General features: G+C 48.0%; 1 protein-coding gene across 2 annotated transcripts in view; it reads left to right on the forward strand.

Moving 5' to 3' along the window:
* The window catches only part of Eef2k (eukaryotic elongation factor 2 kinase), a 65,028-nt gene that overhangs the window by 29,510 nt on the left and 8,706 nt on the right, over window positions 1-26,812 (forward strand). The window contains exons 3-16 of one of the 2 annotated variants that reach the window (XM_021166794.2): window positions 2,626-2,726; window positions 5,732-5,792; window positions 8,959-8,996; window positions 9,422-9,593; window positions 13,929-14,078; window positions 14,763-14,895; window positions 15,151-15,278; window positions 15,931-16,132; window positions 17,195-17,262; window positions 18,459-18,536; window positions 18,961-19,023; window positions 20,821-20,955; window positions 21,094-21,282; window positions 24,430-24,554. In XM_021166794.2, coding sequence (XP_021022453.1) covers window positions 2,626-2,726; window positions 5,732-5,792; window positions 8,959-8,996; window positions 9,422-9,593; window positions 13,929-14,078; window positions 14,763-14,895; window positions 15,151-15,278; window positions 15,931-16,132; window positions 17,195-17,262; window positions 18,459-18,536; window positions 18,961-19,023; window positions 20,821-20,955; window positions 21,094-21,282; window positions 24,430-24,554 — 1,643 coding nt within the window. The remainder of the gene's footprint in view (window positions 1-2,625; window positions 2,727-5,731; window positions 5,793-8,958; window positions 8,997-9,421; window positions 9,594-13,928; window positions 14,079-14,762; window positions 14,896-15,150; window positions 15,279-15,930; window positions 16,133-17,194; window positions 17,263-18,458; window positions 18,537-18,960; window positions 19,024-20,820; window positions 20,956-21,093; window positions 21,283-24,429; window positions 24,555-26,812) is intronic. The other variant, XM_029479850.1, reaches the window with a different exon arrangement.

The raw sequence follows: 26,812 nt of genomic DNA on the forward strand, positions 1-26,812 counted from the left end.
GTGTGTGTGTGTGTGTGTGTGTGTGGGTGTGTGTGTGTGTGTGTGTGTGTGGTTGTGTGTGTGTGTGTGTGTGGTTGTGTGTGTGTGTGAAGTCTCAGCTCCTTTCCCTGGCTTATTCTATTTTTAACAGGGTTCCCGTGAGGGGTCCATGCTAGGAGGGTGAGCAGTGTGCAGCCCTGCTGAGGCCTGGGAAGCTGGACGTCTTCCAAGGATGGCCAGGATACTGAGGGACACTGGTGGTGACAAAGGCAGTCTAAAATTGCTGTCCCCTGACTGCCCCTTCCCTCTCTCAGAGCTCCTTCTGACCTGTCTCACCCAGATGATGCTCAGTCTTCTACACATTATCCTCCCCATTAGGGAGGACCCACTGGCCTGGAGCGGAGTTTGGGTCTTGGTGATGCTGGGGAGGCCACCAAGCAAAGATTTGAGTTTCTTAGGAAGAGAACACCATGGACTAAGGGTGTTGCTTCAGAAAGGGCAGGGAAGAGTCCACTTTGGTTTCCCCAAAGCAATACAATGGACTGAAGAAAGTTAATATGGGAGGATGCTAGGTCTGTCTGTTTTCTGTAGCTTTAACAAGACAACAGAGACGGGATAGTTATAGCTGCTGGCTGGGTATCTTGGCACACACTTTTAATCCCACCACTTGGGAGGCAGAGGCAGGCAGATCTTTGTGAGTCTGAGGCCAGGATGGTCTACATAGAGAGTTCCAGGATAGCCAGGGCTACATTATGAAACCCTGCCTTAAAAAGGAAGAAGTGAAGGAGGAGGCAATTAATTAATTAAAATTTTTCTTGTTAAATAGAAGTGTATTTAGTTTATAAGATTGAATCTCGGGGAGTCCAAGAGCACTATCCTGGCATCTTCCATGTGTCTGGCAAGTGTCTTGTCGGGCTGAGTCATCGTATGGCGCAGAGCATCATGTGACGAGATGCAGTGCTGTATTAACCCCAATCTCTTCCTCTTGTCATGAAGCCACTGGTGCTCCGTGGAGCTGGGATCAGGCTCTGGCTCCCTGGCATCTTCTACTCCAGTCAACTCCCAAGGTTCCCATCTCTAGATATCATCCACAGGAGAGGGCAGGGATTGAGTTTCCACCATGGCAGGTTTGGCACACACCACAATGCCATTCTTCCTCTGCCTTCTCTTCCTCCTCCTCTTTATCCTCCTCATTTTTCTTTCTTGTTTTGAGACAGATCTGTGTAGTGTAGTCCACCCTGCTACTTTCTAGGATGACCTCAAACTCATGGTAGTCCACCTGCCTGAGCTTCCCAAACGCTGGGACTACAGATGTGTACCAATATGCCTAGCTGTCTTAGCCTTCTAAATGAAGCAGTCCTTGCCGTAGCTCTTAGGTTTGGGTTGGCCAGATCACAGAATGCATTTTGCATTAGTGTGAGAGTAAGCCTGTGTTCTGCTTCTGTGGGGGAGTCCTGCATGGAGGAGCTGCTGGGTGAAGTTAAGGAATTAAGGGTTCTGTTGTTATTTTTCCCCTAGTATAGAGCTCTTTAGCGAGGTGCCTTTTACAGAGTCTGTTTGCATAGTGTTGTATCAAGAAATTGGTGCCCTGGCAGACTCTCACTACAGATGTGTAAACTTGTTCAGCTTAAGCCGAGTGTGGTGGTGCACGCCTTTAATCCTAGCACTCAGGAGGCAGAGGCAGGCAGATTTCTAAGTTCGAGGCCAGCCTGATCTACAGAGTTCCAGGACAGCCAGGGCTATACAGAGAAACCCTGTCTCAAAAAAAAAAAAAAAAAACCCCAAAAAACAAAAGGAGCATTTTCTCATAGTGCCTCTTGTATGCCAGGCAAACTCTCTATCACTGACCTATACTCCCAGCCCAGTATCATACTACATCTTATCTTATTTTTAAATTTTTTTTAAGATAGGGTCTCACACTGTAGGTCTGGCTATCCTGGAACTATGATGACCAGGCTAGCCTCAAACTCACAGAAACCCACCTCCCCTGCACTCATATTTTACTTTTAAAAGTAGGTTTTTGTTTTGTTTTGTTTTTGTTTTTCGAGACAGGGTTTCTCTGTGTAGCCCTGGCTACTCTGTAGATCAGGCTGGCCTTGAACTCAGAAATCTGCCTGCCTCTGCCTCCCAAGTGCTGGGATTAAAGGCGTGTGCCACCACTGCTCAGCTTAAAAGTGTGTGTGTGTGTGTGTGTGTGTGTGTGTGTGTGTACGTGCACACACATGTACATGCACATGGGTTTAGGTACCTGAAGAAGCTAGAAGGCAGCAGATCCTCTAGAGCTGGAGTTATAGGCAGTTGTGAGCTGTGTGGTATGGATGCTGAGAACCAAACTCAGGTCCTCTGCGAGAGCAGTGTATGTTCTTACCCGCTGAGCCATCTCTCCAGCCCTCAAAAAAATCTAATTTTCGCTTTCAACATTTCGGCAGCAAGGGAAGAATTGTGTAATTAACATGTCAGCGACTTCTATCCATAGGCTAAGCCTGTGAGAACACACTGGGTCCCTCCGGGACTGTTCTTGATAGGGCAGAGGATGGGAATCCTTTCTTTTGGATGCTGTGTTCCTCCCCAGGGGACATAACTGGGGAAGAGACAGCTGGTTGCCCTTGGCCTGGGCCTCACGCTCACTCCCCTTGCCTTCTACAGGAAGCCTGGAAGCATGCGATCGAGAAAGCCAAGCACATGCCTGACCCCTGGGCTGAATTCCATCTCGAGGACATCGCCACAGAACATGCTACTCGGCACAGGTCAGCAGTTTGTCCCAGGGGCTTTGAGGAGTTCTTGCGGGAGATTGGGGTGGGGGGGGACTTGGGGTCCTGCTTCTTTTAGCACCCCAATTTCAGATTCTCACAGCATGTGGGGTTGTTAGAATTAGAGAGATCCAACCAGTTAAGTCTGTGTAAACATTCAAAATCGGAAGTAATCTGAAGTGTGAAAAACTTTTGATTCTAAATGTTTTAGATGGGGGAGAGGGAGGCAGGGAAGGTGCATCTAGGTTCCATTTGAAGTTGGTTGAGAGGTGGGCAGCTTCTCAGGGCCAGCTCAGGGGTCCAGGTTCCTTCTGAACTGTGACACCATCATCCCAACACTTGTCCTTGCAAACACCAGTAGAGACAGATAGACAGTATCAAGCAGGTTTTCACTACCCCTGGTCCTGGTAGTGACCTCACTTTTCCTTGGCTAGCACTCTGTCCTCTCCATCATTCCTGCTCCTATCCTTCAAGGAGATGGCTGCAGAGCCTCCTGTGTGCCTCCTTCCTACTCAGGAAGCCCACCTCTCAGTGTGGGGAAGGATAGGTCAGCATAGGAGGGACCCCAGCATGCGAGGGATAAGTAGATTCTCCCTCTTTCTACCTGTAACAGCACTGGGGTAGCAAGCTGCCCAGACCCTGGGAAATCTCCAAGGAAAGAGGGTCCCTACCCAAGCTTGGCTCTGTGTCTTGAACCCCAGTGGGAACCTGAGACCAGGCCCAACTGCTTACTTCCTAAGTAAATGGCTGAGTTTATAGTACCCAGATGCCAGTGAGAGGATGCCAACATGGCTGGCTTTCTAGAACATTCTGATCTCTTGATTCCAGGCATGGCTGTCTGGAACATTCTGAAAACGGAAGCTTCCTTCTTTGGCCATGGCTTTTTAAGATTAAAAGTCTTGGTACAAGCTGGTGCTTTGTTTAGGACAGGTTTCCCTGTCTCTGAGAACTGTTTCCAGGATGGGTGAGAGTTAGATTCTGCTTTAAACTTACCTGGGTTTGAATCCTGATGCTCAGACAGGGGACCTCACCCGTGAGCCAGTTTCTATAAACCAGGCACAAAAATTGTCACCATCTCAAGGGCCTCTGCAGAGATTTAATGAAACAATCTATTTTTTTAAATATACTTATTTATTTTATGTATATGAATACACCATTACTCTCTTCAGATATACCAGGAGAAGGCATCATTGGATCCTATTACAGCGTTATAGATGGCTGTCAGCCACCATGTGGTTACTGGGAATTGAACTCAGGACCTCTGGAAGAGCAGTCAGTGCTCTTAACCACTGAGCCATCTCTCCAGCCCCGAAACAATCTATTTAAGAATCCAGCATATAATAAACACCCCATAAACTTTAGGCACAATAGGCATTTAGTCATTCATTCATTCATTCATTCACTTACTGTGTTACTGGGGATAGAACCTAGGGCTTCCTTATATACCAGACAAGTGTTCTTTCTACTTGTGGGCTACTTTCCCAGCCTTCATCTCATATTTATTTTGAGACAGGTTCCTCCTGAGTTGCCGAGGCTGACTTTGAACTTATAGAGCCCAGACAGACCTCAAACATGGCTATTCTTTTGCCTCACCTTTGAAAGTAACTGGGGCTACAGGTCTGTTTCAGCAGTCCTGGTTGACTTTAAGATGTTAATGGTTGTAAGCAGTGAGCAAGACACTCTCAAGGTTGCACACTGACCCACTTCGCCAGCCTCTGGGTGCATCTCAGAGTGGAGGTGAGGGTGCGGTGCATCTTCGGCCTCCACCTGTATATATATACATAGTCCTGTGTAGAAGATAGTGCTTGTCTCCCTCTGGCTGCAAGCAGATTGACAGCCCAGCATAGCCCTCTCCTCAGCCTGGGGTAACCTGCCAGGCTTCTGTTCCTCTCTGCACAGGTTCCAGCTCTCAAAACCTGTTCTTCCAGGTCTGGGTGTTCTGGGCCAGGAAGCTGCTGGTTAGAGATAAGGGTTGGATCCTGCTGAGGTGACTCACTGAGATAAGGAACCCTGCCAGGCGAGCCTGTTCAAGGCCCACCCGGCTTGGGGATGCCAGAGGTGCTCTGGGAACAAGGATTCCTGGGAGTGGAAGGGGGGAATGTTCTGGAAGCACCTCGCCTTCCTACCTCTCTTCCTCCTTTGTTCCATTTCTCTCCCATCCCCCTCTCTTACGCCACCTGTCTCCCTCTCTCTTTTCCTCTCCGTCTCCCCACCTCACTCCTCCTGTCTCAAACACCCTCAAGCTCTTAATCAGCCCCTTCCTCTCCCAGTCTCTCTCCTGTCTCCACCTCTATCACATCCCAGGTTTCCCCCACCCCCCACTCTTTCATAGTCTCTTATGTTGCCTCAGGCAAGTCCTTCCTCATCCTGTCCCCTGTCCCCTCCCTACACTGCAGCAGTCCTTACCTCCTGGGAGGTAGAGCTACCTGTGTGGGCTGTGCCTGGCTCAGGTGCCGACTGTAGTTGAGACACTGCTGCCTACCATCCTCTCTGGGACCTGCAGTTTGTGACTGTTAGGTCTCAGGCAGTCCCTATATCTAGAGCTGCTCTTCAATCCTGCTTGAGCTCATTTCTGGATATATGGACTGGCTCTTGGACTGCTTATGACCTAACAGTTATATAGCCCAGTTATAAGGACACATCTTTAGTCATCCATCCAGCATGTTTATTAAGCATCTATACACAAGGCCCTGTGGTGGACAAGACAGATATGGGCCTGTTTTGTGGAGTTACACCCTGATGAAAGAGCAGATAAGCCAGACAGGAACCCAGCAGGGAGGGCTGGTCTTGGTAAAAGGGCAACACCATGCAGAAGGAGTAAATGTGTCTGAGGAAAGGCAAGTCCCCTTGAAGGAGGGAGGGGAGGGTCCACAGCTTGCCCCAAGGGTCAGCAAGCCCAGGTGCAGAGCAGGCTGGGTCCTGAGGCCTGTAGAAAGCCCAGGAGAGTTTGAGCGAGAGAGGGGCAGGACCAGGATGCTCTAGGTGAGCTCTGATCTCTGTAGGTACAATGCTGTCACCGGGGAATGGCTGAAAGACGAGGTTCTGATCAAGATGGCGTCTCAGGTAAGCAGAGGCCCGAGCTGTGAGGGGGCAGGGCCCCATAGGGACTTTCCCAGGCTGTTTTATGCCGTCTTTTCACTCCTGCTTGATTTAATTTTGCTTTTTACATTTCTTTATTTTTATTTACTTATTTATTGTGTGTATGTATGTGTGTGTCTGTGTGTGTGTGTGTGTGTGTGTGAGAGAGAGAGAGAGAGAGAGAGAGAGAGGCAGAGAGATAGAAAGGCAGAGACAGGGATAGTGACAGGGACAGGGCTGCCTTTGCAGGCCAGGCTGGCTAGCATCACACTCATGATGTAGAGTAGGCTGGCCTCAAATTCACAATTCTCCTGCCTCCACCTCCTGCTTGCATGCTATGAACCCCAATTTTCTTTTAACTTTGGAGTTTTTCTGTGTTATTGTTTACATATTATGTTTTTAATTGTATTTTTATTTATTTTGTGTGTGCATGTGTGTGTATTTATATTTGTACCACAGAATGTTCCTGGAGGTCAGAGGACAACTTGTTTCTCTCTTTTCTCTGTGTGGATGCCAGGTGTCAAATTCACATTGTTACATTAGGCAGCAAGCACTTATACTTTCTGAGCCATCCACCGGCCCTGTATTGTGTTCTTCATCATCATCATCATCACATTTATTTGTGTGTGAATACATGAGTGCTGCAATGTACAGTGGAGGTCAGAGGACAACTTGTGACCTTGGTTCTCTTTTCTTTTTCTTTCTCTGTGTGTGTGTGTTTTTTGAGACAGGGTGGTTTTTCTTTGTAGCCCTGGCTGTCTTGGAACTCTTATCTATAGACCAGGCTGGTCTTGAACTGAGACATCTGCCTGCTTTTGCCTCCCACATGTTGGGATTAAAGGTGTGCGCCGCCACATCTGACTTTTTTTTTCTTGGTTCTCTTTTCATCATTTGGCTCTGATCAGGCTCAGCTGCAAGCAAGTTTACCACTGAGCCATCTCAGCAACCTACATTTCATGTCTTTATGTACTAGTCCATTAACATGTATGTCACATATCATACAAACTGACCACTTAATTTACATAGTTCAAGCTTGGGATGCAGGTTATCCCCAGTACTGCAGGGGGAGAGAGAGAGAGNGGGGGGGGNGGGGGGNGGGAGAGAGGAAGAAGAAGAAGGAGAAGGAGAAGAAGAAGAAGAAGAAGAGGGGGAGGAGGGGGAGAGGGAGAGAGGGAGAGAGGGAGGGAGGGGGAAGGAAAGTATGTAATTCAGTGGCCTTTAGTTGCTCAGCAGTCACCACTCAATTCCAGAACCTTTCCCCCTGTTTTAAATTTAGTACACCGGACACTCTCACATAACCCACAGAAGGCCAAGCCAGCCCAAATCCCTGCATGGACTGGATATTGCCCAGGAGGCTCCAGGCCTAGCTGAGGATGTGTTGGACATTTTTACCCTTCCTGTCCACTCCATTCCTTCACCATTCCACTCCAGGAACCCCTGGCCCACTTTTTGTATTGTAGATCACTCAGTTTTAGGCATTTCCTGCACAAAGATGCCACGAAGGCTTCTCAGTGAGTCATTGCCGTTGGACTGACTTACATGGCATTACCCTGTGTGGGGGTTTTGGTTGATTAGTTTGTTTTTGTTTTTTGTTTTGCTTTTGTTTTTGAGTTTTAGCTACTAAACACATTCAGTGGCCCTGCAAAGAAAAAAGAAAACAGGACTGGAAAAAAAGAGCTTGTCCTCAGAGTGAGGGGACCTCTTACAATGTAAAGCACACATTCAGGCTAGAGCTGTTCTGCATCACTGTGTAAGTCCTCGGCCTGTGGGAGGCTCTGGGTCCCATCCATCCCCACAGCGAGAAGCAGACAAAGCCTGTATCTTGATGAGTGCTGGCAAGAGCACTTGGCTCAGAGCGCAGTCAGTGTCCCCACAGGCTCCTTCAGTCACTGCTCATCTAAGATTCAACGCTATCCCAAACCCTTTCGCCCTGGCTGGTCTCTCTGTCCTGAGACTTCTTCCATCTGTCACTGCATCTTTTGAGTATGGGTTCTTTTACTCAACATTTTCAGTTTCTTTACTTTGCTGTGTAATACTTCCTTGAAAGAATAAACCTAGTTGGTTTGTGTGGCAGATTACTGATGGATTTAGGTTGCCTGCCTCTCTCCTCTCTTCCCTCTTTTTTTTTTTTTTTTTTTTTTTTTTTTTTTTTTGAGAGAGAGAGAATGAATGTGTGTGTGAGTATGTGTGCATGTACATGTACAATGAGTACGGTGCCCTCAGAAGCCAGAACATAACCCTAAAGTGATGTTACAAGTGGTTGTGAGCTGCTGACATAGATGCTGGGGGCTGAGCTTCTGCAAGACAAAAGGTGTTTTAAACTACCCAGCCATTTTTTGTTTTGTTGTTGTTGTTGGGTTTTTGGTTTGTTTGTATGGGTTTTTTGTTTCTTTCTTTGTTTTAAGATTTAATTATTATATGTAAGTACACTGTAGCTGTCTTCAGACACACCAGAAGAGGGCATCCAATCTCATTGCAGATGGTTGTGAGTCACCATGTGGTTGCTGGAATTTGAACTCAGGACCTCCAGAAGAGCAGTCAGTGCTCTTAACCGCTGAGCCATCTCTCCAGCCCCTGTGTTTTTGTTTTTGTGTTCTGAGACAGGGTCTCCATCTAGTCCCGGCTATCCTGGAACTAGTTGTGTAGAACAGGCTCCTCCTTTCTCTGCCTACCGAGTGCTGGGATTAAAGGTGTACATCACTACACCTGGCTTACATAGTCATTTTAAAGGTTCATTTTGGCTTGTGGTTTCAGAACTTTCAGTTCGTGGCCCATTGATCCTGTTGGCTTTGGGCCTGTGTGAGCGCAGTGCGTTCTGGCTGGAGCACGTGGCAGAGGAGGCCTGCTCACCTGATGGTGGCCAGGAAACAGAGGAAAAGCAAAAGCCATGAAAACACCCTTTTACTACCCTGCCCCTCCCCAGCATCTGGGCTCCACACTGTCCGTTCTTCCATTGGATTGAGATGAGTTATTGGGTGTCCTCATCCCAGCAGCCTCTAGGCTGAAAGGTGTCTCTGGCTTTGGTACTGAGGCCCACTCTGGACAGCCTAGGGTTATTGGGATTGAAGTGAAGTACAGGACACCCACTGGGCAGTCTGTGACAAGGGGATCGTGGGGTGTGGGCACTGATGACTCTGTCCTGTCTTTTTAGCCCTTCGGCCGTGGAGCAATGAGGGAGTGCTTCAGGACGTAAGTGACTTGGCCTGGGGCTTCCACCAAAACTCCTTAAAGCTAGGACTTTGGGGTATTCCCAATCAAAAGCTGGGGACACGTGACCTAAGTCTCCTTGTATCCCATGTTCTTCTCCATCTAGTGTCTGTTGAAGCCCCCCTCCCCCACTGGCCCAGCTGCAGGGCTCTGGGAGGACAGGGAATATCACTCACCTGCTTGGGTATTTGGAGGCACAGGGAGTCAGGTGGGAGGCCACAGACACTGGTCCTTCCCCTCTGACTCTGGGTGGAGGAGTGGGGGGTGTTGCCTTTCCTTATCTCCTATACTCTCTTCCTTCCTCCACACAGCTGTGTCACACAGGGTCTGGTTGTTCTGAGATCCCACAGTTGTGTCCTCAGTGAACCCCTGGGGTCTAGAAGGCTCCCCCTTGTCTTTCTCTCCAGGAAGAAACTCTCCAACTTCTTGCATGCCCAGCAATGGAAGGGGGCCTCCAACTACGTGGCCAAGCGCTACATCGAGCCGGTGGACAGGAGCGTGTACTTTGAGGATGTGCAGCTCCAGATGGAGGCGAAGCTCTGGGGGGAGGAGTACAATCGCCACAAGCCCCCCAAGCAGGTGCGTGAGCCCCACCTGCCTCCTTCCCACCAATGGCTGGCCAGCCACCAGGGTGAAACACAGGGCTCTGTCTTTGCCTCTGCAATGCTGGGAATTAAAAGCTGAGCTTTGTGTATGCTAGGCAAGGGCTGGACCATGGAGCCACATCTCAAACCCCTGACGGTTTGAGACAGTGTCTTGTTCTGGCATTGAACTTACGGTCCTCTTCCCTCAGGCTCTGGATTACAAGCATACATCACTGTCTTAGTTAGGGTTTTACTGCTAGGCACAGACACCTGACCAAGGCAAGTCTTATAAAGGACAATATTTAATTGGGGCTGGCTTACAGGTTCAGAGGTTCAGTCCATTATCTTCAAGGTGGGAGAATGGCAGTATCCAGGCAGGCATGGTGCAGGCAGAGCTGAGAGTTCACCATCTTCATCTGAAGGCAGCTAGCAGAATACTGACTTCCCAGCCGCTGGGATGAGTGTCTTCAACTTTACACCCACACTGGCACACCTACTCCAACAAGGCCACACCTCCTAATAGTGCCACTCCCTGGGCCGAGCATACACAAACCATCACAACCACCATGCCTAGTCCTTTGCCCTGCTGACCAGTTGTCAGAATCACCATTTTGGGAGCGGGTAGGCATGGTAAGCCATGTACTTCATATGCTACGGATCATTTATTCCTAAAAACAAAACTGTGTGGTTGGAGCATCTTTATCTCTGTAAATAGATAGATCTGTTCCTTATGATATTTATAAGTTGATTTTTTTTTTTAAATCTCTTTGTGGTATGGCTGGTACACGCATGCCACAGCATGTGTATGGAGGTCAGAGGACAGCCCTCTGGGGTTCGTGTTCTCCTTTTGCCATGTGGGCTCAGGGACTGAACGTGAGTCATTAGCTTGGTGGCAAGCTCCTTTTCCTGCTGAGCCATTCATGTCCCTTTCATGAGTTTTGTTTGAAACTAGATCCAGCACGGCTGGTACCAACCATGATGAGATTATTAGGAATCTTGGTCCAGGTATCTGGGTTGGCTTCACTCTTTCATGTGGCCTATTGGTCCCAACAGCTACAGGCTCATCTCTCACCATCCTTGTTGGGATGACAATACCTTGTTTCCAAGAAGTTCTAGTGAAAGCGTCAGAGCTAAGCATCATTGGCTCTGATTATCGGGCACATATGTCTGAACCAATCAGAGTATTCAGGGGGTGGGGTATTCAGATGAGGCAGCCTGAGACCTTTGGTCACCCAGGCTATATAGACTGGGACTGGGGCCACGATCGCTTCTAAGCAGTAGCAGTATAGCAGTAAGTATGGTGATGTGTGTAGGCTTCTTGAGGAACCAGGCTCAGTGAGGTTAACCAACCTGACCACCCAGGCAGGGATGGAGCCTGTGCTCCAATCTAGGCCTTCCTATCCTCTGCCAGATTGCTGCCTTCTCTTGCCCCCTATGCTAACCAAAACTACTTCTTGTCTGTGGACATAAGGGAACATGGCTTTCTGCCTCTGTCCTTCATCCATAGTTTGCGTAGCTATCGGACACAGACCCTGGGTGCCTCAGGAAAGCAACTCTTTCATATATAAAGTGAATAAGTAATAATAAATATAATAATGATGATGATGAACATAAGACCACAGTCTGCTGGGTATAGTGGCACATGCCTTTAATACCAGCACTGGGGAGGTAGAGGCAGGAGGATTTCTGTGAGTTCAAGGCTAATATGGTCTACAGAGAAAGTTCTAGAACAAGCCAGTGCTACACTGTGAGACACTGTCTCAAACAAACAAACAAACAAACAATGATAACAAAAGAAGCCACAGTCCCCACTCTCAGGCTATGACCTCAGGGGGTTGCTCTGCTCTGCTCTGGCCTCCTTTCTCTTCCTTCCTTGCTTATTTCCTGCCCCCAGGACCTTTGTCCTGGTTGTGCCTTCAAGTCTGCATTAGTTTCCTAATCTTTATATGGTAAGCTTCTTCTCACAGGCCAGGGCCCAACTTACGCCTCACCTATTACCCCCAGAGTAAGGCCTTCAGCCCATCCTAAGTAAGATCTCCCTACTAACCACTCAGCTTTGTCATGTTATTCTGTTTTGGTCTATTTTTCCTTTCTTTGAAGCATTGTGATCTAAAAGGGACCTATTCACTTAGTAAATATTTTAGTATACCCCCCGCCCCCATGCCCCTAGGATTTGGTGTCTTGTTTGTTTCTGCTCCCAGTGCCTGGGTATGGAGTGAGTGATAACAAAGCTGAATTGAATGAGTGTGGTTATCTGACCGGGTGTCGTTTGCCCACTCAACTGTGCTCTGCCACTTACCAAGCCAACCCTCTAGCTAGCTCTGCTCCACCATCCTTGTAGGGAGGGAGATGGACATAGGACCCTTCCTGGAGCTCTTTGCCCTTCCCCTCAGATTGGTTCTCAGAACCGCAGCTGTCTTTGCTAAAGGTCTCAGCTGTCACCTCAGGGCTTAGGTTGCTTCTGCAGCTGTTGCCTGTCTGTCCGCTGACCCTCCTCCCTAGAGGACTGTTGCTTTTGAAGCTTAAACCTGGTTCTTTCTGTGTTATGGGTGGTACTGAGAGCCATAGAAGCCATGCAGATTCCTCAGTCATTAGAAGCCACAAGTCAGGGCTGGAGAGGCAGTGCAGGGGTTATGAGTACTGGCTGCTCTTCCAAAGGACCCAGGCGTTCAATTCCCAGCACCCACATAGCAGCTCACAACTATCTGTAACCCGCAGTTCTAGGGGTCCAGTGCCCTCACACAGACTCATATGTAAGCCAAACACCAAGGCACATAAAATAAAAATAAATAAATTAGAAGCCACAGGTCTCTTTTACTCCACTTTACAACCCATACATAATATATACTAGGCCAAACACCAAGGCACATAAAATAAAAATAAATAAATTAGAAGCCACAGGTCTCTTTTACTCCACTTTACAACCCATACATAATATATACATTAGCAACTGTGTATAACATTCAACATATACATTATAAAAATTCAGCCAGGCATACTGGTACATATTAATCCAGCAGTTGGGAGGCAGAGGCAGAGGCAGACAGATCTCTATGAGTTTGAAGCCAGTCTTGTCTACATAGTAAGTTACAAAGCAGCCAGAGCTACATAGTAAGACCCTATCTTGCAGTCCCCACCACCACCAAAATAAATCAATTAAAAAATAAAAGTTCAAAAATGTTGGCGTTTCTTGTAATTCCTCATTGCAGAGGGGAAAAAAACAAGATGTTTCTTGTTGGGACCAAATGTGTTACAAGGAACAGCATAAGAAGGGTTAATTTTTGTTCAGAGTTGGTACAAGAGGTCTATCATCAGTAAAAAGAGGCCAGTGGTCAAACAGACAGGAAATAGGGCTGGGCTATAAAGTCCTAAGGGCTGCCCAGTGACTCACTTCCCTTGGTAGAACTTCACTTCTGAAAGGCACCATAGCACCACAGTATGGGACATCGTGTGTAACGGCTTACACTAACAATAGCATGAACAGTGACCTCTTTGTGCATCAGTAAATATAATCCTTGTGCCAAGTCTGACTTCCCTGTATCTGTACACAAGGAAACTAAAACACAGCCGGGTGTCGATGGTGGCACACGCCTTAGTCTCAGCACTCAGGAGACAGAGGCAGGTGGATCTCTAAGTTTGAAGCTAGCCTGGTCTACAGAGTGAGTTCCAGGACAGTCATAGCTACACAGGGAAACCCTGTTTTGAAAACTGGAGGAGGTGGAGGAGGAGGAGGAGGGGGAGAAGGGGAAGAGGAAAAAGAAGAGGAAGAGGAGGAGGACAATGACAACAGAATGACACAAAATTACTTGCCCAAATTTGCAATATTAGTGCCAGGCTCGGTCTGATTGCTAGCAAACAGATCCATAAATTTGCCCAGACACAAAATGGCTTCTAATTTGTGTAAAGTCGCTCTGAGTATGCTAATACCTTGTGTCCTTGAAGTCATCCAGAGACCTGGTACCTTCCGTCCTATTACTCTGTCACCTCCTAGGACTGCACTGACCATGGTTCCAGTCATGGCTCCCAAGCAGTCTCCTTGCAGGGCCAGATGCACTTATGGTGTTCATTATTTCTGGTGTTCATGGCCCATTGACTAGGTGTGGTCACATGGTCACACCTAGCTGCAAGAGAAGCTACTCAGTGATTCCCTTTGTGATTATGACTGTGCATCCCGCTAAAATCTGGAGATGGTGATCTTCATACTTAAAGGCAAGGGGAAGAGTAGGTTCTATGTACAGTTAGCAGTTCTTGCAAGAGAGCTGGGCCCAGGTGAGCAGTGTGCTCCCATCCTTGCCCTTCCGCGTGACCCTGCTCCCTGCTCTTCTACCAGGTGGATATCATGCAGATGTGCATCATTGAGCTAAAGGACAGACCAGGCCAGCCCCTCTTCCACCTGGAGCACTACATTGAGGGCAAGTACATCAAGTATAATTCCAACTCAGGCTTTGTCCGTGATGACAACATCCGACTAACACCACAGGTGAGGCTCTGGGCTTGCTCTACCCACACTTTCACCCTCCAGCCCCTTGGGAAGAGAGGGAGAGCCCTGTGGGTGGAGCCTCACATCTTCAAAGGCTTCTCACGTCCGTTGGAACATATGTGATCCCAGGGCTGCAATGTGCTAGACATGGTATCTGTCCTACCACAGAATAGTATGCCCATTTCCTAAACAAGACTCCCCTGACCTTTTTTCCATTTTCATATGTATGTCTGCAGTATGCATGTGTGCATTTATAGCTACATGTGTGTGCATGCAGCTGTGTGTGTATGTGTGTGTGTGTGTTTGTCTGTCTTTGGACCTACATGAGTCTGAGAATCATCCTTAATCATTCTTCTACCTTATTCTTTGAGGCAGGGCCTCTTAATCAAACCCAGAGCTCACTGATATGGCTAGTCTTTCTAGCCAGCTTGTTCTGTTGATTCCATCCCCACCTTCTAAGGCTGATTCCCTGAGGTATTTGCTGAGTTGGTTAGACAAACCCAGACCTCCTTCTTATGTCTTTTACTCTATAAAACCCTTCTTGCAGAGAGCACCCTCAACAGGGCTGACCCTGTTGTATGTATGTATTATATACTATAGCCTCTGGCAAAGCAGCTGGCCAGCCTATTCCCAGTCCCCAATCTGGTCTGTTTACAACTGTCTTCTCTTCCTGCCCTGACATAGGCCTTCAGCCATTTCACATTTGAGCGTTCTGGTCATCAGCTGATTGTAGTGGACATCCAGGGTGTGGGTGACCTTTATACCGACCCACAGATCCACACTGAGAAAGGCACTGACTTTGGAGATGGTAACCTTGGTAAGTGGGGAGAGCCAGCCATGTCCTCGGGAGCCATGTCCCCTATACACTGTTAGTTCTTTCTACACCCAAGGGAACATACTGAGACATACTGGGCCTTCCCAAGATGCGCGGGTGGGAGCTTGGCTTGCCTGATCCATGACCCCCTTCTGTTCAGCATTTGTCCCCCCTGTCCTGGCCACATTTCTAGTAGCCCCACTGTCCTTTGTCACTGGGCAAAAAAGTAAGACACCATCATCCCTGTTCTGCCTGCAGGTGTCCGGGGAATGGCTCTCTTCTTCTACTCTCATGCCTGCAACCGGATTTGCCAGAGCATGGGCCTTACGCCCTTTGACCTCTCCCCACGGGAGCAGGACTCAGTGAATCAGAGCACCAGGCTATTGGTGAGTACTCAGTAGCAGTTTGCTCGACTGGCCGGTCCTGCCACCAAGAAAGCAGGCCCTGTTTCCTGTGGGATGGCATTAGCTTGGTTTTGGCCTATTTATGACCAGAGTGAGGAAAACAGGAAGAAATAGAAGTGACAGGGAACATGCGTGTGTGTATGTGTACTTGAATACACTCTCACCACATGTGTGTGCATGTATGTGCACACCTACATGTACTCAGGTACCTGTGTACACATATGTGTATGTGTGAGTGTGAGTGTGTACACATTAACAAATGAGTGACTAGACCCTCTGGCCTGCCCAGTGTGTACTGTGGACCACTTAGCTTACTCTTCTTATAAGAACCAATTTAGGAGACTACTAGCAAATACCGGTTTGGCCTAGTGTGTCCATTGGGGTATACTTCCAGCTCGAGCCTGTGGAATACAGCAGTGCTTTAGGAAACACAGGCTAGTAGCCTCTTTGAGATCTATCCACTTGCCCCTGCTTGGATACCATAGGATTAATCCTGAGCTGATTTTTTTTTTTTTTTAAGATTCCCTATTAGGCATGTATAAAAGCCATTCATCAAAAGGCTTCAGGGTTCCAAGGAGCCCTCCATTCCCTATAGTATGCTTGCATGACATGAATCCCCCATTAATGTCCCCAGCAATCAGCCAAGACCATCTTGAGGGGGACAGAGGAGAAGTGTGGGAGTCCCCGCATAAGGACACTTTCTAGCAGCCGGCCCCCTTTGCTCCTTCGCCTGTCAGAGAACTCTGGGGATGAGAACATGAGTGATGTGACCTTTGACTCTCTGCCTTCCTCCCCGTCTTCAGCTACACCACACAGCCAGAAACTGGACCACCTCCGTAAGTCATGGTTTGGTTCCTTGGATATTGTGATCATAGCAGGCAGGCACAAAGTAGAACATGATAAGAAATGAAATAGTTGAGCCCAGATGGCTTAAACAATAATAAAGTACCAACAAGGAAAGACTGGCTCATTATGGTTGGCTCTGAGAATCATTCTGCATTAGGAAATCAGTTAATATTTATAAGCTGAAAGAGCAGAGCTAAGGCTGGCAAGATGGCCCACTGGAGAGAGGTGCTTGCCATAAAATAACTTTAACCATTTTTTAAAGAACTATTTAGAAATGTAAAAGTCATTTCTATGAATCGTGTGTGCATGGATGGGTATGTGCTGGGGATTGAACACAGGCCTCATTCTTGTTTTGCCTTATTCTGTACCATTGAGCTCTCCCCAGCCTGCAGACTTAATAAAAATGGTCAACCTGCTGAGTGTGGTGGCCACGCATTTATCCCAGCGTTTGGGAGACTGAGGCAGGTGGATCTCTATGAACTCAAGACCAGCTTGGTCTACATAGTGAGTTCCACAACAACCAGAGCTACATAGTGAGATCCTGACTCAAAAGCCAAACAGTAACAACAACAACAACAACAGTAGGTCAGCCAGACATGTAGGCTGCAGCTTGCTTAGAACAGGAGACAGAATGGTGACAACCGGGAGAAAGTTGGCTTGACAGCCATGTGGTGCCCCACAGAGACACATGGCTTCTCCTCCACTGTATCTGCACTTCCTTCAGAGCTGATGTGTCAGCACATTGTATATAAAGCTATGCACACAGAGGCGCAGATCCAGTGACTGTCAAGTGGCAGACTTAGGGAGGATTGAGAAAGAACTGTGCTTCTGCAGTGGTGCCATGATCCTTTCCCATGCTGTGCTTCTCTTTGAAAATCAAAAGTGAAATGCTGAGGATAGTGGTGCACACTTGCAAACCCAGCACTTGGTCAGCTGAGACAGGAGGATAGCCAGGAGTTGGGCTACATATTGAGCTTTGGTGCAGGTGCTGAAGGCAGGTCATATGCAGCTCTTAGGCATGTCCTACATCACCTTTGCTTGTCCCTGCTCAGATTGGCCAGTGTTTGGTGACCTCGATAACATGGGCCCTAGAGACCATGACCGCATGGACAATCACCGGGTGAGTGGGGAGGAGGGAGACTGCTGGCTGCTATCCATTCAGAATCATCATCTTGATCAGATGGTATTTTAAAGAGCTTTGATTTCTTTTTTCTTTTTCTTTTTTTTTAAGGATCTATTTATTTTATGTATGTAAATACACTGTAGCTGTCTTCAGATACCAGAAAAAGGTTATTAGATCCTGTTACAGATGGTGGTGAGCCACCTTGTGGTTGCTGGGAATTGAACTCAGGACCTCTGGAAGAGCAGTCAGTGCTCTTAACTGCTGAGCCATCTCTCCAAGAGCCCTTGCTTTCTTACTTAACTCTCAGAATGAATGAGGTAGACTTTTCTTATTTCCTCTGCAAATAGATTTTATTCTAGAATTAGGTGGGGGCTGGGGATGTACTCAGTTGATAGAGTACTGCATGCATGAAGCCCTGAGTTCAATTCCCAGTACTACAGAAAGTGTGTATATTGGTGTACACCTGTAATCCCAGCACTTGTGGAGGCCAGAAGTTCATAAGTTCAAGGTCATTCTTGGTGACATAGTAAGTTTGAGGCCAGCCTGGGGTATGTGAGCCCTTGTCTCTGAGAATCAGAGACTAAGTAAATGAGGAAGACTGATTTCATCCACTGTTCTCTAGGGTTCAGCCCCATTGTTATTTGGCTTCTTCAGTGCTGTGTGATGATGAGACAGAACCCAGCATCAGAAGTTGCTCATTTCATGGTGGCCAGGAAACAGGCATAGGGGGCAGGCAGCAAAGAGGCCAGAAGGATCTGGGGATAAAAGGCATTTGAAGGTGTGCTTCAATGGTCTGCTTCCTCCAACCAGGCCACACATACTACTAACCCATTCACCTATGAACTCATTGATGAGGTTAGCGTTCTCGGGATCCATTCAGCTCCCAACCAGCCGCAGACTTTGGGGGGCTCATTTTATACCAAGCCATAACAGCCCTTCAGTGAAGATGCTAGAGTGAATCCCCACAGCCAAGGTAACTGTGCTCAGGGAAGTCAAGCAGTTGCCCAGATCTTGACTGCTGTGTAGCAGAGCCAGGGGTTCCAGGGCTTAAGTTGTTTGCCACTACTCTCTGGTCTCCTGACCAGCAGGAGGAAGACTGATGAATGAGGTGATAAAGCAAAGGAGAGGAAGCAGATGACTGTGTCCTTACCACCAGGTGCTGGTAGAGCCCTAAGACCGTCTTCTCTCTGCAGGACTCTGAGAACAGTGGGGACAGCGGGTATCCAAGCGAGAAGCGAAGTGACCTGGATGATCCTGAGCCCCGAGAACACGTAAGCACCCCAAGACCCTGAGGCCAAAGACCTCTGTGGCCTCACCTGTTATCCATAAGGATAAAAACCTAACAGGCCAACGAGAGCTGGCCCCGATGACACATAAAATGAAGACGACAAACCAGATTTCAGACAGAGACAAATGCAGGGAAGAAGGTGAAGTGCAGAGACTCAGCCAGAGGAAAAACTAGCCACCATTTCCCCAGTGGCTTCTCACCGACTCTGGTATCCTGGGGTCAGTCAGTCTCCTCACACAGAGACAGGAAGACTGTGAACACAATAGCTCGGTGTACAAAGGTTCCAGCTTCACTGAGGAGCAGAGGACTAGCGTTCCTAGAGGAGGGATCCTGTGCGGGGGTGGCTGGTTCTGCTCCCCAGGAATTGGCTCCCCCACTATAGTCTCTCAATCTCTGCTCCCTTGCAGGGCCACTCCAACGGCAACCGAAGGCTTGAATCCGACGAGGATAGCCTGGGCAGCTCTGGACGGGTATGGACACATAGGAGCAGGCCTGTCTCTTCCGGCTCTTCTCATGCCCCGCTCTCCTCCTGATGCACTGCCCGCCCCTTCACCCTGTGCATGCCCATTTTACAAAGGGCAGGTGCAAGGCCATGTCCTGGGCTGAGTGCCAAGAGATTCCTGGGAAGGGGGAAAGAAGATGGTCTTGGAAGAAAGTAACAGGACAGCTCAGGCATTAGAGAGCCTGACAGGAAGGCCCCAGCATTTGCTGCTCTCTCCTTGCCTCCACCCAGTGAGATCTGTGCCGAGCTGTTCATCACGTTGTTTATATGAGAAACCTGGAGTCCTGGGCAACTCTCCCCAGGTTACCGGCCACTCCAGGATGTATTCCTTATCTGAAATGCTTGAGCTCAAGATTAGTTTTCCATGTTTCATGTGTGTGTGTGTATGTGTGTGTGCACATGTGTGTATATGGGTGTTGTACAGGTTTTTGCATGTGAGTGGGTACACATATGGAACCCAAGGTTGCTACTGGAAATCATTCTTTATTACTCTTACGCCGTATTCATCAAGGGAGGGTCTCTTAATCAAACCCAGAGCTTGCGGATCTGGTTAGTCTTACGAGCCATCCTGCTCTGGGGGTCCCGCCTCTAGCTTCTCAAGGGGCTGTAATTACAGGCTTCTGAGTAGGAGATCGCTCTTCATACAGCAAATACTTTAACCACTGAGCCATTTTCCTAACCTCAGATTTTAGATTAAAACAAAACAAAACAGAACCGGGGGTGGGGGGTACTTGCAGTTACAGTTAGACAACTTGAGAGGGGGCCCACAGTCTGACCATGAGATTCCTTGTGCATGATTCATACATATTTAAAACATGAAGGCTGAGGGTAATTTTACACTTTTAGTGTGCTTGTCTTTGAACTACTGTGTGCATGACAAGTGTCTCAGGCACGTCTAGGAAAGGCCAGCCCCACTGCTCTTGTTATTGTGATTCTCAAACATGGTGTGAACCTTACACTTCTCCATGTTTGCTAAGTTGGGTCTTTCCTGCCCTCAGAGTCCTTCCTCCCCTAATGCCTGATTCCCAGAGATGCCTTATAAGTCTGATCACCCCAACATCTGGACTCTGTCCTCTGCTCATGGTCACATGAAGTTTCCTCGCCCTGGAGTAGAACAGAGTTGCTTTTGGTGCTCTGGGCTGGGTCCTTCTTGCCTGGTGACTTCGGGGCATTTAGATGCCTGTGTTCTGTGACTGTGACATGTCTCATTGATGTTGTGCATTTCATCTCGGTTAAATTCAGAGAGAGAGAGAGAGAGAGAGAGCACGAAAGTAGGCTTGTGGTAAGGAAGAGCTTAAGAGAAGGTTTAGCATCAAACCTCGGCTGCAGTTCCAAGCTGATAAATGAAGGGGAGGGTTTCTCAGGGCCACTGTAGTCTGTTCTGTTCTGCTGGTCATTGTATCTTGTTGCTGCCCTCTACCCATGAACTGGTAGCAATGGAATCATTAGAATCGGAGCCTGGTGGTGTGGGGGGTGCTTGCTTGTAATCTCAGCACTTGAGAGATTGAGAAAGGAAGATCCTGAGTGCAAGGCCAGCCAAGGATACATAGTGAGTGCAGGGTCCATCCCATCCCAACTACATTGCCAGAAACAAACTGAAGGAGCTGGAGCCACGTTGGTCCAATAAAGTCTGATGCCATCAGGGCTCCTACCCTCCTGGCCAGTCTCCTGATGTCACGGCTGTTTACTTCTGTGACAGCACATCCAGTCCCAGCCCGTCACTTCTCTGGCCTTTAAACTCCACCCACCTGGTCTCTCCCATCAGGTCTGTGTGGAGACGTGGAACCTGCTCAATCCCTCCCGCCTGCACCTGCCGAGGCCCTCGGCCGTGGCCCTAGAAGTGCAGAGGCTAAATGCCCTGGACCTTGGAAGGAAAATCGGGAAGTCTGTTTTGGGGAAGGTATGGGTGATGCCCATTCCTGAGCCCAGGGCTCACTCTTCTCTACTAATCGCTTCCTCTCACAGGCTGGCTGGGCTGCTCTTGGGCATGGCTTTGGCCTCTCAGGCAGCCAGACCAACACGGAAGTCTTTGTGACAGGTCCATCTGGCCATGGTGCGATACCACGAGGGCGGGCGCTTCTGCGAGAAGGATGAGGAGTGGGACCGAGAGTCAGCCATCTTCCATCTGGAGCATGCCGCTGACCTGGGAGAACTGGAGGCCATCGTGGGTCTAGGCCTCATGTACTCTCAGCTGCCCCACCACATCCTGGCTGATGTCTCTCTGAAGGTGAGAGGATGTGTGGACACAACCTAAAGGAAAAGGCTCACCAGTCCATCGCTTACCACCCACACCCTGGTGGTTACCCCCTGGAGGATTTGTTTTGTTTTGTTTGTTGGAGAAAGACAGGGCCTGACTCTACAGATGGAGCTGTCCTGAAACTCACTATGTAGACCTATGTAGGCAGGCCTTGAACTCACAGATGTCTGCCTGCCTCCGCCTCCAGAGTGCTGGGATTATAGGCATGTGCCACTCTGCCCGGCTTCAGTTAGAGGATTTTTATGGGCAGACAGGCATGGTGGCTCACACCTGTAATCCCAGCATTTAGGAGGCTGAGACAGAAAGATCAGGAGTTTGATGCTAGCCTGGCATCAAATGGATATGACAAGTGATATATATATATATATATATATATATATATATATATATGTGTGTGTGTGTGTATGTGTGTGTGTGTATATACACGACAGATGACAGCCATCAATTTTTATATATATATATATATATATATATATATATTTATACACATGTATGTATATGTGTGTATGTATATATTATGTATGTGTGTGTATATGTATACGTGTGTATGTATATATGTGTGTGTGTGTGTGTATATATATATATATATATAAATTGATGGCTGTCATCTGTCGTGTATAGGAAAGGCCAGCTCCACAATACCCATTATTATCTGAGTCTCAAAATCAAAGAATTCTGGTATTAACCTTGGGGTCAGTCACTTTAGAGGTAGAATTGATTGCTATCTTTGGCCAGTAAGTGGGAAGTAACAAGTCCCAGGTCCATGTAGTAAATGACACGATATGCTAGGAGAAATTGCCGTCCTGGAAATAAATGAGGAGGAGCCCCGCGTGGGTGGGCCTTGGACCAGTCTATGCTTCTCTCTTGACCAAGCTTCTGCCACATTGCTGTAGCTGGTGCAGAGCTGGGCATTCAGAAGCTTCTCATTCATTCAGGGATGGATGGGAAAGGGCTGGCCATGGGAGACCCACAGAAAGGCTGGGTGGGAGTGAGCGAGGCGAGTCGCTCTCTTAGAGGAACCATGCATGCTCAGACTCATGCCCAGAGGTGAGAAGCAAAATGGTGACAGAGTCGTTAGCTGGACTGTGGGGTGAGGCAGCGCAGGAGCTGGGACTGAAGCGCCAGCCAGGTGGGAGCTGAAGCACCAAGATGGTGGTGCTGTGCTAGAGATGGTGTATGGCTCACCCCCCACCCCCTTCATGGCCCCTGGTCACACAGGAAGAAAGAGTTGAATGGACAGGGCCTGGAAAAGCTTTCCGTGAGAAATTGAGAGTCCAGTGGGTGTGTCTGTCCTTATCTGTCCCCATCTGTCCTGTAGTGGTGGAAGCTGTGACTGGATAGGAGGCTGGATAAAGCCAGACTCAGTGCAGGCTCGGGGCCTAGCCCTCTTCGGAGCTGTCTGTGGCCAGCGGCTGGGTGGATCTCAGGCCAGCAGAGGGTGGAGAAGAGTGTGCTGGGGACCTTTGTTTCGCTTTTTGAACAAGTAATACATTGTTGTCATTTAAAAAAAAAAGTTTAAGAGTGTGTGTGTGCGCATAATCCCAAACCATGTGCATGAGATCAAAGGACAGCTTGTAGGAATGGGTTCTCTACCACCCTGTGAATCCCAGGGGTCAGCTTAGGTTATCAGGATTGATGGGAGGTGCCTTTACCTGCTGGGGCATCTTGTCATCTCCTAATAATCTTAATATTAAAAATGTTCATGGCAAACAAAGCCTCTCCTGCCTTTCCTTCCCTATCTGTTACCTGCTTCCTTTCACACCTGCCTTCTCCACTCTCTTACTCTCCCTCCTCTCTCTCTCTCTCTCTCTCTCTCTCTTCCTCTCTCTCTCTCTCTCTCTCTCTCTCTCTCTCTCTCTCTCTCTCTCTCTCTCTCTCCTTTGCTGGGGATGAAATTCAGGGCTTTGTACATGCTGGGTAAGCTCTCCACTGCTGAGCCACACCTCCAGGGCTATTTTCCCGTTTTCTAAAATAGCAAGTTAACTATTTGACTGGCTACTCAGGTCTATTCATAAGTGCCCCAGTTACCTGAGACCCTCACATCAAATTACCACACCCTGAGAGTACAGCAGGAGAAACATTCTGGGTACCGGTAACAGCTGTGCTCCCATTGGAGGCTCCGGGGAGAGTCCTTGTCTCTTACAATCTCCCCAGAAAAACCTCCAGAGCCAGGCATGGTGATGCACTCCATCATCCCAGTACTCAGGAGGCTGTGCTCGAGGATGGTGAGTTCCAAGTCAGCCTTGAGCTAACGGGTTCAGCCCTGTCTGAAGCAACCAGCTGGGTATCCATGTGGATTTGTATGCATGTGTGCACACGATGTCGTCACAGCAACGTTGCTTTCTCCCATCAGTGGATGAGGGGAATAAAGACAATGGGATGATGGAATAACGTTTGATCGGGAGAAAGAATCATTTTAGTCCACTTCATGTATATGACACATCCAGAGTCCACGGAGACAGAAAGTGGACCAGTCATTGCCTCCGGCTGGGATATTATAGACCGAAGGGTTTAGGGAAAGCTTGTGAGTTATGGGATATGGTATTTCTTTTTTAATCTGTTAAGGTGTTCTGAAATTGGGCCAGCAAGACGGCTCAGTGGGTAAAGGCACTTGTCACAACCCCGGACAACTTGAGTTCAATCCCTGGGTCCTGTGGAAGAAGAGAACCAACTCCCACAAAGATGTCTTCTGACCTTCACATGTGCACTGTGACACATGCACACTCATGCACAGTAAATAAATAAGTAAACATGATAAAATTTAGGGTTTTGTTTTGTTTTAAGACAGAGTGTCTCTGTATAGCCCCAACTGTCCTGGAACTCTTTCTTGTATACCAGACTGGTCTCAAACTCAGAGATCTCCTGCCTCAGCCTCCCTAGTGCTGGAATTAAGTGACGTGTACCTCCACACCCTGGCTAAAATTTGGTTTCTTAAATCCATGGTGGGGATAGCTGAACAAGTCTATCAGTATACCAAAAGCCATGGACATGTTCTATGGCCATCTCAGCCCAGAACTCTTACAATTTAAAAAATTGGAGATTGACAAGGGAGCCCTTTACACACACACACACACACACACACACTCATTTGCTGTTTGTGCCCTTGCTTTTTGTCAGGAGACAGAGGAGAACAAGACAAAAGGCTTTGATTACTTACTGAAGGCGGCAGAAGCTGGTGACAGGCATTCCATGATTTTAGTGGCCCGAGCTTTTGACACTGGCCTGAACCTCAGCCCAGACAGGTATTGTGACTGTCTCCTGATGATGTTGGGGATAATCTGGGACACTAGAGATGCTTTTCTTTTCATTCAGGATGGACATGGGTTCTAGCTCTGTCTGTTATCAATCTAGTGACCTTCAACAAGTTACTTAACTTCCCTGGCCTGTTTTTTCGTCTGGTGAAATAGGAGGAATGATAGCATCTATCGCTAGATGATCCCATGAAGGTCAAATACATTTCTTGCAGTGCCTGACAGAGAAAGTATGCAATAGATGGCAGCTATTTTGCCAGGATCTATAAAGATTTGCTTTGGGGAAAAAAATCAGAAATACTATGCAGTTCAATATGATTGTCTGTAGAAAATAGAGTTTGGGGTGATATTTGACTCCTTTTTCTGCTCTTGTTTGTAAAAGTTTAGGGCTTTTCTACACCCACCTTTGCTCTAAAATAATGATCTGGAGAACGAGTATATTTATTAATAAGTATTTTGTACTATAGCTGGGCAGGGTTCACATCTGTTCTAACCATACTACGCTGCCTACTACCTAGCCATGTGTCCTGTCACCTGATACCTTAGTCCTTGGGTGCTCCTGCTCTATCCATGTCCTCATGGAAATTCTCCTGGAAACCTCCGGGGACCCTTTCACTGGGATCAGAAGTCCTGCCTCCTCCTTTCCTGTTCAGCTATTGGCTGATCAACTCTTTATTAACCAATCAGAGGTGATGGAGAACAAACAGTCTTTGCACAACACTGAGACAGGAGATGCTTGGCAATGCCAGTGTCAGGACTGCAACCAGATCTCTGGGCACAGAAATCAGCATCTGAATACAGAGGACACAAAACTGTCTCTCAAGACTTGCTTTGATTGTGTTCTTATGATGGAGCATGGCAGATTATATCTAGGGCCTCACACATGGCAGTACACTAGCACTGAGCTCTATCACAGTCTGATGTGTATTTCCCATCTAAGAGGAGTGAGACAGAAGGAGGAAGCTCCGGGTACATTTCCCTAGTGGTTCTGAGGCTCTTGAAGGCACCAACAAAACAACTGTCAGTATTCCTCATGCAACCTTAAGGCTGAAATGCTGGGGCTGGTTTCTGCAGTGTGAAGAGTGGAAGGTGTCTGGCTTCCTCATGGTTCCTTGGTGTGGCATGAAAGATCGTTGAATCCCAAAACAGATGTCGGTGATAGAATTGATCTCATAAACCAGGTGTGGTGGTGCATGCCTTTAGTCCCAGCACCAGCACTCGGGAGGCAGAGGCAGGTGGATTTCTGAGTTCAAGGCCAGCCTGGTCTACAAAGTAAGTTCCAGGGCAGCCAGAGCTATACAGAGAAACCCTGTCTCGAAAAACTAAAAAAAAAAAAAAAAAATTGACCTCATAATGGGAACCATTGCTGGTTCTCTATGGATCTCACAGAAGGCTGGCTTCTCAGGAGCCTTCTGAGATTTCCTAGAAGGTCATGAGAAGGAAACATACTTTTTCTGTATGTCCATGTTGTGATAGCTTAGCAGGAACCGTCTCTGGAGTCAAGAATCCATCTCCCATGCTGGAGAGATAGCTTGGTCAGTAGATTGTTTGCCTTGGACATGAGGAGTTGAGTTTGATCCCCTAGAACACATTCAGAAAACACTGAATGGAAATTGGTGGATCGCTGAGTTTCTTCACAAGGTTCAGGTCAGTGATAGACCCTGTTTCAAAAGGAACAAAACAAAACAAAACACCAAGGTGGAGAGCACCTGAGGAAGGACACTCATTTGTCACACACACACACACACACACACACACACACAGACACTCATTTGTCTCACACACACACACACACACACAAAGACACACAGAGGACTTTTTCTCTACTGGGTTCCAAAGAAAAATCATGTCTGTGGCTATTCCATGTCAAGCTCTCAGAGTCAGAAACTTTGGCGTGTGACATCTGGCCTCCCTGTGCCAGGTGTCTGCAGCAGCAAGTGCTCTTGGAGAGCACTTTGAGAGGGTGATCTAATGTCACCGATGTGTCACCGAGAACTCCCTCACGCCTCTTCTTGGTGCAGAGTGCAGGGCTTGGCTCACTGCTTCTCGGGAGTATTGCACACGCATGGCTTGGCTCACTGCTTCTCGGGAGTACTGCACACGCATGACTTGGCTCACTGCTTCTCGGGAGGAGTATTGCACACGCATGACTTGGCTCACTGCTTCTCGGGAGTATTGCACACGCATGGCTTGGCTCACTGCTTCTCGGGAGGAGTATTGCACACGCATGGCTTGGCTCACTGCTTCTC

Source organism: Mus caroli, chromosome 7, assembly GCF_900094665.2.
Source record: "Mus caroli chromosome 7, CAROLI_EIJ_v1.1, whole genome shotgun sequence".
NCBI lineage: Eukaryota > Metazoa > Chordata > Mammalia > Rodentia > Muridae > Mus > Mus caroli.